General features: G+C 40.7%; 1 protein-coding gene across 3 annotated transcripts in view; it reads right to left on the reverse strand.

The window, feature by feature from the left end:
* Positions 1-3,254: 3,254 nt before the first annotated feature.
* efna3b (ephrin-A3b) overlaps positions 3,255-13,338 on the reverse strand; it is a 59,022-nt gene continuing 48,938 nt past the window's right edge. For 2 of the 3 annotated variants that reach the window (XM_044209289.1, XM_044209291.1), the window contains exons 5-6: positions 13,059-13,136; positions 3,255-6,742 (exon numbers count right to left, since the gene is read on the reverse strand). In XM_044209289.1, coding sequence (XP_044065224.1) covers positions 6,624-6,742; positions 13,059-13,136 — 197 coding nt within the window. In that variant the 3' untranslated portion in view covers positions 3,255-6,623. The other variant, XM_044209290.1, reaches the window with a different exon arrangement.

A 13,338-nucleotide genomic window follows, 5' to 3' on the forward strand; every position in this document is an offset into this window, starting at 1 on the left:
TCTTTGGGTGATGTAGATGGATGGGTGTGGGTAGGCTGATGTTTTCTAAATTATCAAGACCATATGTTACAGGAAAACTACAGTTTATTATAACTGGTTTTATTTTTGTAGCTCAGGCCATTGGTTTCTGATAACACATTACTCACCAAAGTAACTGTTGAGATCTCAGAATGCGGCGACACTTCAAAATATGTCCAACGTGGTAACAAGCACTGGTGGTCAGATGACTGTCCATTTTCAACATCTACCACAACTTTCAGGTTCAACTTTGACCTCACATACTCGCCGTAGTTGTGCACACTCACGTTTTTCCTGTGTAATGAGGCATTTTTCCCGGTACAATGTTATCATGACCAATACGACAGGTGGCCTGAGCTACAAAAATAAAACCCAAGTTGTCATAAATCATAATTTTCCTTTAAATCCTTAAGTTTGAAGATATTTGAGAAGACCCACATCAGCTACAGTGTAGCAATGACAGCTTCATGCATAGGCTCTGTAGCTATGCCATAACCTTTTAATACACAGCTAAAAACGAAGCTTAAAGTGTTCCTTACTTCTTTCAGGAGCTGGTTTTGTGCTTCGTCACTTGTGTTTATGATTTAGATTAGGAAAGGCTTGAGTTTTTTGGTCAGGCAAGGCATTGTGGTTAAAGTTAATCAAGGGTGAGAGCCTATATTTTGTCTTGGTGTTACAAAATGCAGTGGAGACAGTTCATTGTAATGTCAGAGGTCCTCACAAAGAGTGAAAAATTGTGCATGGGTGTGTTTTAAATATTGGTTGAACAAGCCTATTGTACACAGCTTCATATTTACAAGCCTACCCATGCATAACATTGGTTTCTCGGTAAAACAAAAACAATCAGAGTAAGCAGAAATTTTTCTCTTCAGCCTGACTCATTGTGATAAATGAATGCAGACAGAAATGCTGCCTTGAAGATTGTGACTGGAAGTCTTTGAGTTTGAACAGACATTTGCCTAAGCCTCGGATGGGTAGTTGTTGAATAATTTGTCATTGGCTGGTATGTGAGAGTACACGTCCTTGCCCTCCACAGCCACATTCCCACCTTTGGGGAGCCACAGCAAACCCTCTCCAATAACTCACCTGCTTCAACATGCTGCAAATAAACGGTCATATCATAACTCAGTAAAATAAATCTGAATGTTTAATCCCAATGACTCTAGTTACACAATGGCCATTGTAGCTTTAATGGATTTATGTATTCAGATAAAGGATTAAAATGCAGGGGCATTAGGGAGCAGCACCTCTACTCACCAAAGCTGTGACTGAATAGCAGCACCAAGTGATCATCTTTTGATACTGCAGCGTGGACATGTAAAAAGATTTGTGAGACCCACAAGAAATAAGTGAATTCACAGTAGTTTGTACTGCAAACTTTGACCAGTTTACCCACTTTGTTTTTCAAGCTTGGGTCGATCCACCTTTTTGTGTAAAACTGTGATGTGGCTGCATCAGCTTCAAGATGAGGATAAATCAACAGAAAGGCTTTTACCTAAACTAAATTATACTGTATCTATTATTCTGAACTGCTAATCCTGTTAATGTGTTAGTTCCTGATGGGTTGTATTTTATCCCAATGACAATAGCAAGCATGGTGAAGAATAATGGGCTGCGGTTAATAAGGGAGGGAGTGTTTTGATTTATTACAAAATTCAACAAAAATGTCTGGAAGCTTGATGTCACCCTGAAGTGAGTCAGGGTGATTCTCGGAAAAGCAGACTTAATGTTGCCAGAATACGGTTTGCTTGGTGGTGTCAGTCAACATTCATCATCCCTCAAGTTCACTTTTCAAACACTACTGATGTCTGATTCACCGTCTGGATCCTCTTCCACTGGGATGATAATGTCTGTTTTCAAATGTAAATAATAACGATGCTTTCTTTGAAACATTAGATCCGCAGGATGATAAGGACACCTGTTTGTTGTATATTAATTCATTGCAGTGTTAATAAAGCAAACAGCTGGACCACGTCTTCCGACTTTTCCCTCCCTCACAGTTGGATCCAAAACTAGGACTTTGTAATTGTAGCTCATTAAAGTGACACTCCAGCTGACCTCTTTGTTGAGTAACAAACGCTTCCTGTAGACCTGAAAAGATGGCTGCAAAAAGTGACTGGAACAGGGCTGCAACTAATGATTATCTGAATTATTGATTCATCTGCTGATAATTTTCTCGGTTCATCAAATAATGATTTGGTTTATAAAATATCAGAGTTACGGTCACAATTTCCTACAGCTCAAGGTGACATCATGACGTCGCTTGTTTTGTTCGACCCACGGTCCAAAACCAAAAGATATTCAGTTCACTATCACATAAGATAAAGAAAAGCAACAAATCCTTGCAATTTAGAAGCTTACTAATGGTTTCAGTTCTAGACTGGAACATACTAAGCACACAGATGGTCAGCAGAGAAGTGGCTTATGCTGCAGGACTGGTTTGAGAAGTGTCTATGGATACTTTGATCTTTTTTTCCAATGTGAAAACTGCTCACTAAGTCCATTGAAACTGGCATGCTTCATGAAGAAGTACAAACTTTCGAGCCTATAGTGGTTGAGTGATATTCAAAAAATGGATTTTGTGTCAAGTATCACTTTGTTTCGAATCAGATTTTAAATACTTTCCTTCCAAAACCCAAACCTCAACTTGCATGACTTTGCTGCCAGAAGATTGTGGACGTGACTTATCTTTCATCAACCAGCTTTTGTCTTTTGAACTGTACATCATCTTGCTATCTGCTCAAGTGCTGACCTCTTATCTGTCCATTCTCGTGCTGTCCTGTCAGTCAGTCGAGAATAACTTCTGTATGATAAAGACCTGTTGCATAAGATCAGACAGTGAGCCTGGCTGCGCTCTGACAGGAGCGGTCTTATCCCTCCATCAGCCAGTCCAGACATACAGGTACCAACTGCTGGCCTGTCCCATTGTCATTCAAATGTTGGGCTGGTGATTGAAGCGCTTATCTCTCCTAATCGGAGCGTGTAAAGGTATTACTGCTGAGGGAGAGCGTCGCCACACCAACTTTGATATGGAAAATCACATCTGTGAGCTCCAAAACAACATTATCTACAGAGAACTGAATATACCAGGTAAAACCTTTCCTGCAACCCCTCCATCTGTTGTCTTGGATTAGCTCCATGCATGTTCCCTTTTTTTCAGATCCTAAAAGACAGCGAGAGCAGGGGGGGGGGGGATTAGAAAAGGGAGGCAAATAAAGAGTCGAACACACATCTTGTTAAAAGTAAGATTTGTAAGCTTATTATTTTGTTATCATGATCATTGTTATAACCTCTGTTATGGTTTGTTCAGTTTACAGTTTATTTTCAAGTTCATTTAAAGTCATTCCAGTCGAAGGTAAACATGATTGTAATTGTTGTTTCCAACACTATTAAATGCTTTTTTTTGTTTTGCCAGACAACAATCGGTCACACTCACTCGCTCATACGCACATGGAAAGAACAGGAACAAAGAGACTGTTGCTCACTCACTCACCCATTCAGTCACTCACACACACACTCACACTCTAACACCAGTACACACAAACAGCAGACAGCATCTCAGGCTAAAGCTCCTGCACACAGACATGAAGTGATTAACAGAAATAAGCTCTGATTCTTACTCTCCCTGATACGCACACACACACACACACACACACACACACACACACAGGCACACAAACTGACAGACACACACTTTCTTGCTCTCGTGTCTAAGTTCTTAAGTGCAACTTCTTGAAGAGTGATTTACCCTCTTGCACAGCTCTTCAACCCTCCCACTCCACACCAGGACCCAAAACCCTTCCTACCTCGCCCTCCCACCAAGAGCCATATATACACCTGGGTTGGTTCACACACTGTATCATAATATAATGTACTCAATGATTCTCCAAAATCAACCCTCCCAAGGGGTTGCAAAAATCTGACGGGTCATGAGATGGTTAAGCAGAAAAAAATCATTCTACCACACAAAACCTGCAGTGTTTTTCTTCTAATAATTTTTCTGAGAATTACTGGATAATTTGACCTGATCAGGAAGTACAATCATCCCTTGATTGAACTGGTTGCTGACTGAACTAGACATATGCATCCTGTGCAAACAGACATAGCTTTGTTTTTAGGGGTTGCTCCAGCAATTTTGTGTTGCACTTCCATAGAATTACTGGACTTGCAAGAAACAAATAAAAAAAGAAAATGTCTAAGTTGGTAAAGCAGAGGCCGACATTTCCTGATTTTCAGTCCTTAACTCTCATAAACGCTGGATCCAACACATCCACAATGCAACTCTAACTTCTTCGGTTAGTCCATCCCTAAATGCCCATGTTTTTCAAACTTTATGACCCTAGTCCGTGACGTAGTTTTCTGTTAGAAATGTCAAGGCTGAAGTCCTATAGGACAATTCACAACTGTTTTCACATCTGAATAATACTCCTTGATTTGCGTAAACTCATCATAATGTGTAAAATTGGTGGAGTGTCCCAGAAAGGGCACACATGCCAAAAGGGTTGGGAACCACAGCTATACATGATTTGTCAATATTGATCTTCATAGACTCACAGAGCAGCCCAAGTTTACATATGGCTCAACCCACCCAATTTTCCATCTTTTAAACCCCCGTCTTCCCCCTCAAGATAATCAAAAATACACCACAGCAAACTCAACAAAATAATAATAAAAACGACCATAAGGAAACTGAGCTTCAAGTTTGTAAAAATGCTTACATCACATTCCACCTTGGCAAATTTCAAGACATTGGAATTCCATTCTTTGTCCGTTGTGACATTTACAAGAGTACTTGAACATCTCGCATGCCTGTTGGTGAGCCAGTGTGTGACCTGATCGGCCAATGGTCAGCTCGTAGTCCATCAACATCATCTTTATAATCATCACCTTCATCATTGTTATCAGCTACTATGGTAAGCCATGCCCTACTAGAGTCCGTCGTTGACAGGGTGGGGTAACCATGGTGAATAAGGTGCTAGTTGCTATGGAAACGCTATTCTGCAGCAACTGACTGGTACAGTTGTTTTGAGATTTGAATTGCCGTACCTCCCCACCAAAGCACTTAGTTTGTATGTATTACTTGTTGCTTTAGTTGTGTTTTGATTTTTTTTTTTATTTTGCATTTTCACACTTATAAGATGTACAGTATGTGGATGTATCTTCAGGCTGTTAGTACCATTTAAAATGGTCTCTCTCACTCTCAAACACACACTCATGTGGCACACTCAGACATATGTTTTCTTACTCGGGCACACACAAACACTCATACAGTAACAGAAAACTGTTTACATGTGGTATCTGACAAATGGGTTTACAGAGATGAGATTGGTAGAGCAGGCTGCTACACCGACACTGATCAGTGGTGAGCTTCTTATTGCCCCGGACTGGATCTGTTCATAGATGCTTGTGTGAGTGACTGTCCTTCCTCCTTCGTCCCTCCTCTCTGCTCCTGTTGCTCTCCTCCAAACAGTCTGCAGTCAGTCTAGAGGAGGGCAGTATTGCTGAGTGTATCCACGGCTGCTCCGTAGCCATCATGTGCTTCGTTAACCTCGGAGATGACAGAGGAATAACCGGAGTACTTCATGGACAGGACAGAAAAGTAACACAGCAACTTATAACATCAACTAACCCTTGCAGTTTCTGTGTCAATGGCACATCTACAGTAAATTCCACCCCCTTCTTTTCCCCAAAATTGACGTTTAAGTGAATGACTCATCTTTTAAATGCTTTGTATTTCCCCCTGACACCGTCCGGTCCTATTGCCTTGATTAGAGACGTGCTGGAGACTGATGGTGAACACAGGATGACACAGCAGAGTGGAGAGGACAACTAAAACACTGGCGTCTGGAGTCCTAGGGTGTGTTTATGAACTATCAGCTACTTTGACTAGTCTCCTACACAGGATCTGCACAGTTCATTAGCTGGTTCCTTTTTTCCTCTATGGACTGGGACAAGTTCCCAGCATCAAGATCAACAACAAAAAAAAAAAGGCAATTTCAGTTCAGTTCTTCTGAAATCGATTTGATTTAGTTCATTTGAGTTCAGTTTAATTCTTGTTGCAAGAAACTATGGCAACTAGCCCTAAGGAAGTGTTTAATCCAATCAGATTCAGGGGAAAGTCTTCAAATGGTTTTCAGTTGGGTGGGTGGATTTGATGCTTTTTCTTCTTTTTATTAGGATTTAAGCCCCGCCTCTCCTGTCGTATAAATGCTTTGTGTGGTGTGCATGATTCAACAAGCTCAACCTGTGGCCTGTTCAGACACACAAATACAAACAGACACACGCTCACTCACAGTCTACCACACCTGCATCTGTATGCACAGGCTGACTTGAATGCCACATACGGTTTAGTCTGTGTCAATGAGAGCCTGAAGGTCTTTCAAATCCACCAAAACCACACTCCCTCAAACACACAGCTGTACAAACACACACATTCACACTGTGACGCTTGAAAACTCTAATTTCTTGCTCTTCTTGCCTTTTGCTCTGTTTGTGGTATCTTAACTCTCTTCTCTTCTCCTAACCGCCCCCCCCAACCCGCCAATACTGTACACCCTCCCAAGGCTAGTCATGGTGGCATGGTGATGCTGATGGGATGGCCGTTGCTAGGAGATGAAGAGAGCGGCCAGAAGGAGCATCGTCACGGTGAGGAGAAGGCGATCCCTGGATGGACTGCTTCCGCTGACGCTCTTCTCCAGCTTGGGAACAAAAGGGTTAAATTCATCTGGAAAAAACAGAGACAGAGAGAAAGAATGAATGAGGGACTGTGTTTTTATATAAATTCATAAATTCATTACAGTGCTAGCAGTTTGCTAGCAGGTTTTATTCCACACTTGAAAAACTTAAAAGGAAATTAAGGAAAAAAGACAAGTTTATCTATGCTTCTAATTGTGCTATAATCTGCTTACACAGCACAGCTTTTACTAAAACATGACCAAATGTTTTAATGAAACAGACTGACTGAACAAAAGGCAGCTTACAGCAGAGTCACACTCCCACTAAAACATGGTAAGTCTGCTACAAATACAACACAACAGCAGTGCCATGGCAGACTGCTGCAGCTGTTATCAGAGAGCTCCTATTGTTTTAATAAAATTACACATTCCCAGTCACACACTTGCATACTTTTACACACAGACACACTTTATATACTGTAACCCCCGCCCCAACCCCCCACCACGTACACCTGGTGATGTCCTAAAAATAGTTTGCGGTCTTTTGTTGCGGGCTACACACTGAGCGTTGATGTCTAGTCGATGTACAAAAACACGAGCCACCAGACGGTTCACTGCATGCCTACACTTATGAGACACACGTGCGGCCAGATCTGCCAGACACACCCTCTGTAGTCACTTGATTAATGAGACTGAAGACCAGACAGAAGTACAATTTTCTGTCTATACACAGGACGGCTATTGCTGAACTATTGTGTGAAGTGAAGTGGGGATTTTCTCAGTGTTTCCACTCGGCGCCGTATCTAACTCTAGAATATTTCCAGCTGCTCTGTGGGTCAGACTGCAGAGTAATGACTGGCTGACACCTGGTTTTAGAGATGGCCTCTTCTGGTATGCTCTGCTGGCCAATCTAATGAGGTCTATGCAGCAGTGGAGCTCAGGTTAAATGCTTTGACCGCTCTGTAACCGAGCATGCAGCTGAGGGGTCAGGACACTTTGGCGCTGACTGACAGAGGAATGTGGTTTTGAAGACACAAACAGCAGAGCATCTCGCAAAACTGGTTCTAAAGTGTGGCTCTACTAATCACCTCATTACACACACACACACACACACACAGATACTCTCATAAACACAATCTGAGACTAAGATATCTCCTTGTTCTTGTCAACATGACATAAAATTTCATAGACGCCTCTAGGTGTCTGAGCTATCTAATTATCAGGCAGCTGCAGCCTGCTTTTTCTGCTCCAAAATGTGGCACGCACGCACACACACACCTAATTGTGACCTGTACCCTAAAACCAAGTCTTAACCCTCAAACTCTCGACCCATAGGGACCTCAATTTTTGTCCCCACGGTAACACAGGCCCCCATGGTTTAGTGTGCATTCAGGTTAAAGTCCCAACCAGGATATAAGAACATGAAACACACACACGCACACACACACACACACACACACAAACACACAGCTTCCTCTAGTGAGCTGATGTTTGGCTCGGGAACATGTCAGAAGGTCACGTTGTATATCACATGCAATAATTATTTTTATTTTTTGTGACAGTGAGACAGCGGGCAAGTGTGTGTGTGTGTGTGTGTGTGTGTGTATGTTTGTCAGGAGCCATCAACTGTAGTGGTTAAAATACAACAAAATATATATGTAATACAATGTATACAGTATGTCATACTTTTCTAACATAAAATATGTTAGAATTTTAATTTGGCGTACAAGATTGTGGCCACTTTCACACACATTTATATTGAATATGGCTATATATATCTATATATATGAAACAGAGGATGAAACAACGACGCATGAACAGACGCCATTATACATATTATTTTATGGCACTTTTATACTCGGAAACGTATCTTCATATTCCATTCACTTGCCTAATACTGTAGTCTACAAATACATCCTACCCCTCTCCCCTATTGATTGAAATGTAGCCTAATGTGCGCTTCCATGGTGCTGCCATTGTTATGTGGCGTCAGACAACTGCTTCTTCAAGTCGGGGTAGATAAATTTGCTACGAGTTCACAAGTAGGAACTCCGACTTTAAGTGGCGTTGCATTGTACTTTTTCTAGTAGGAGGTCGGAAATTTTTCGAGTTCCCGAGTTGTCAGGAACGCAGCATAAGAAGCAGTTTAGGGTTGTGACATCATCAGTCTAATTGATGCATCTGAGCAACCAGCTGGCACACCTTGATTTCTTGATACCTAAAAACAGGATGTTTGAAACTACAACAATGTCCTGTTTTGTAGTAACTCTACTCTTTTAAATATCAGTGGATCCCCTGGTAATGAGCATGTGGTATTAAATGAGCATGTACAAAGTATATATTTGTATAATGTATAAAATCTATATGAGCAGTCATAATGCTACAAGCTAAAATACACAAATGTGAAAACTTTACAAAGAAGTTAATAAATTACACATTTTCCAACATATATATTGTGTGATTCCCAGACCTTCTTATGGGATATTTTGAACTGATGGAATTAAACCATATAACAAAACTGTTTCTATAAATGTTATAAAAAGAGAGGTGACATTCAGTTTGTGCTGTGTTCTTTTCACTGATACTCAACCTGATGTTGCTGGCAAAGCAATCCAAACACACTCTAGCTTAAAAGGAGTGGCAATTGCTCCAATAAACCCCATTAAAGAAAAAGCTTCTGATTTTCTTCACTAATGGCCGGACCTGATCGTCAGATGCAGTAACCTGAGCCAGCAGGGTGGGTAAATGAGAATCCTCCCACTGAAAGCCATCAGTAATCACATGACTGCATGGGGAGCTGCTAGCACCATTCCATCTGTGTTGTAAATGAGATCTAAATGAAATCTAATACTAGAGGCCGTATTCAGGAGGGAACCACTGTTGAGCTGTAGACACTGATTGAAAGGGGCAGCGCCCAGGAAATAAACTGTGAGCAGTGAAGGGGAGAGAAACGGGTGGTTTACAGTATGAGCCTGCAACATTCAGCTTAGTTAAACATTTTCAGACACGGTAATCAGGCAGATTTGAACTGAGCAGTTTGTGTGTTGCCTTGTGTTTGTGTGAATGTGCTGATGTGAACTTTGAATAACGGTAATTAAAACTATGTTGTGATGAGTCTAATTGGCAGTCAGGAGGAGTGAGAACGAGGGAGGGGAATAGGAAACTGTACTGCTTCTTTGTTTTCAGTTCATTTCACAGCTCCCTGCTGATTTCCTCACTTCCTCTTGCACCACTTGGGTTATCCTATTAATTTAATTGGCAACACAGAACTACAGGTGAAAATGACCCATAGGAGCTGCGGCAATTTGCGCTCTGCTATTGTGTCAGCTGTTCGCTAAATATTAACAGTATTTTCATGTAGTCCACATTCCTTATCTGTTCAAGAACATTCAATACAACTATTCTTCTGTGGAATTAACTGTTGCTTTTCTGTATATTCTTCTGTGAAACTTGTAATTACGTACTTACTGTGTTTAAATAAAAGTAAAAGTGGATATTTTTCTGTTATTGAAATGAGCATCTTTTGCATGTGTGTTTACAAATAATTGCAGGAAAGGAAGGAAGACACACAAGTAGTGAGGATATGTGGTGAGAATGTATATGTATTGCTCAGTGACATAGTGGCAAACAAAAGTTTGCGTGAACTGACTCCAATCTATGCTTACCATGAGGAAATAAAACAAAATAATTATGGAATAGAATTATTTCTCTATTTTAATATGGTTTACATCACTGTGATAGCATTAATGCATACTATAACCCTAAGATTAATATTATTTTGGGAAAAAATGTTAAAAGAGGGAAAAACTCAATTTCACACATCAAAAGGTGAATAAACTGGATTTTGGTGGCTTTCCCCTCCATTGCATTCCTACTTGTACTCTGGGAGGAAAAATGGAGGTTGGGAATTAAAGGGTGGGAGGATGAGGAGGGCATGGAGAAAGGAGATGGAGTGAGAGAGAAACGAGATGAAAGAATGATGGAGGGAGGAAAAATAAGAGAGGGAGAGGTATCTCAACAAACTCATATGACCTGCAGCCATTCGCTGTAGCCAGTGATGAGTTTTCTTATGACAGTTATGAGAACAGACTGATTTATTACGCAAGCACACGCAGGCGAGTGTGTGCGCACACACACACACACCCATATTTTACAGGCTACCTTGGAAAAGAGTGCTAAAGCAAGACAGGACGATGATTGATACTCACACGTCTGGTTGTGTAATGGGTGGCAGATAGCTAGGGCAAGCTAGCTGTACTGTACATGTTGTTATTGTGCTGCTGTGCTGTTGTTGCCATAACACTGAGAAGTAACCACATGATCATCTGAGAGATTATCATAAAGTCTGTCACTGGTTGATTTCAGCTTCTCCCTTAGCTGCTAAATTTCATACAGTTGCAGTGCTAACAGTTTTAGCATTATTCCCATGATTCCCATGATTTCACCAGTTATATAATCCTGATGAGAGCAGAGCAACATAAGGGCAATATGGGAGCAATTGCCAAGATCTAGCAGTTAACTGCAGGAAACTGAACATGTCTTTCCTTTTCTGAATGAAAGTTTTTTTTGATAACTAACGATGAAACTCTGTGTTCTTTACTTATCCGGGTGAAAACGGCGAGTGTGAAATGAATTTGCATGTAGTTGTTTAGCAGGATCAGCAGCTTGCCAAGCCAGCTGGTGCTGTGAAGTTAACTGTGCTGAAGGTCTCTTTTGAAAACGGCACATTTCACTTTAGCTGGCCACTTTTGATGCTGCATGGCCAATGAACTGGTCACTCTGCCATCACATATCAACGATCAATCTGCTGTCAGTATTTAAGGGATAAGGCTAGTGATTTTCTATATTTTTCTTATTGTTAACAAATTCCAGGGAAAGACAAGTGTGTAATTTCCACTATCTACAATCTCTCTCTCAGCCCTCTTATTGTTCAGCTGTCATAATCCAAATGAGAGAAGGTTTGAGTCAATAAAAATGTTGAATTGGTCATTTAGTTCACCATATCAATATGTGCTCACAGAGTGCTTTGGGGACTTTTTGATGCCCTGGATTTTGCCTGTCGGGCTAGATACAGGCTGTCTTGACTATCTGATTGGTGAAGCTAGCCAGGGTTGAATTCAGTCTGACAAGAAGTGACGATTTGAAAACACAGTATTCTCCTAAAAAGACACCAAAATAAACCATTAATCAAGGATAAGGCAGTAGAGGTCAGTGTTCTTATAATAAGAATTGATGTATGGTTAAAGATGCAAATATATTATCTTTATTTTTCAGGTCATGAATCTAAATATCATTTTCAGTTAATAATACATAAATTAACATTTCGAATTAATTTGTTAAAGTACCATTATTATGAAACCAATTTTAAGTGTTGTTGGCTAAGTTGATACAAATGTCTGTAAATGCAGGAAATATCAGGCATAGTAGTCTTTTTATATTCTTTCTTTCTTCAACAATGAATCTATCTAAGTATTGTTTGTCTAGCTAAAGCTGATCTCAGAACCCATCGGTTATCGTCTGACGACGTTTTAGCCTCTGGGTGCAATGGCCAATATTTTGGGGCTTCCAGTGTAGCCAGCGGATAATGGATAAAGGATATCCAGGGCAAGATTTCCTCTTCTGTGCGCCGGTCATTGTTTATAGTCCGACTAGCAATCACGGAACCCATCAGCTATCGTCTGATGACGATAAATTCAAGATTGCATTTCGCCCAATGCGTTCTGCCTCTTTTGCTCTCCACACGGACTGTTTACCTGCATGCAACCAACAGATTGCAAACGGAAATCAGAACGCTTCCGATACAAAAATCTTGTCCCTTGCCCACAGATTATGCATGCATATGCAGATATCTGTTTATAGAGATTAAGCTAAAGCCTACCATCCTGTAGCTGTATTATTCACAAGAGCACCAAATGTGTAAATCCACTGCTGAAAATAGCCCACAATAAATGCACCATTTGCTCCTGTTTGGTAACGTTTGCTAAAAACGACGGTGCCCAGCTGTTTGAGGAAAATGCTGAGCAAAACTAAGCAATATATTTGTGACCCATTTTTAAAGGTTTATATCTTCAGCAAAAACAAATGGGCTTGTGGCTGAGCGGCACAGACAGGTTATGGAAATCGTAAAAGTATTGAGAGATGGACTAAAACATTTTATCAGGTCAGTTTATGGGATTTGTTGAAAATAAGAAAAAGCTGAATAATTATCATTTAACTTCAATACGGCAGCTTGAAAAGTGTGAATAATAAGATTTCCATGATTTGAGACTGATCAAACATGTTTTTATGAGTCCAGATGGGCTGGATAGACCACAATTACTCAACTTCATGTGTGCATATGTTTAAGTGAGTGTGTGTATGACTCACCAATATCGTCAATTTTTAGGCCTGGTCTAAGCGTGTAGTCTGGTTCTGTAGGCTCTGGCTCATCATCCACGTCAGAGGCTGAAAGAGAGAGAGAGAGAGAGAGAGAGAGAGAGAGAGAGATAGAGAGAGAGAGAGAGAGAGAGAGTTAAACCATTTCTCCAACTCAAAGGATTTTAATTCTATCCAATTTGACTTCTTGAAAGAAATATGCATGAGTGGCAATGGGTTAAAAAATTCCCCAGAGCAGACAGACTGAAAAGCCAAAACATCACCAGCAGCC

The sequence above is a fragment of the Siniperca chuatsi genome, linkage group LG9, assembly GCF_020085105.1.
Source record: "Siniperca chuatsi isolate FFG_IHB_CAS linkage group LG9, ASM2008510v1, whole genome shotgun sequence".
In the NCBI taxonomy this organism is placed as follows: Eukaryota; Metazoa; Chordata; class Actinopteri; order Centrarchiformes; family Sinipercidae; genus Siniperca; species Siniperca chuatsi.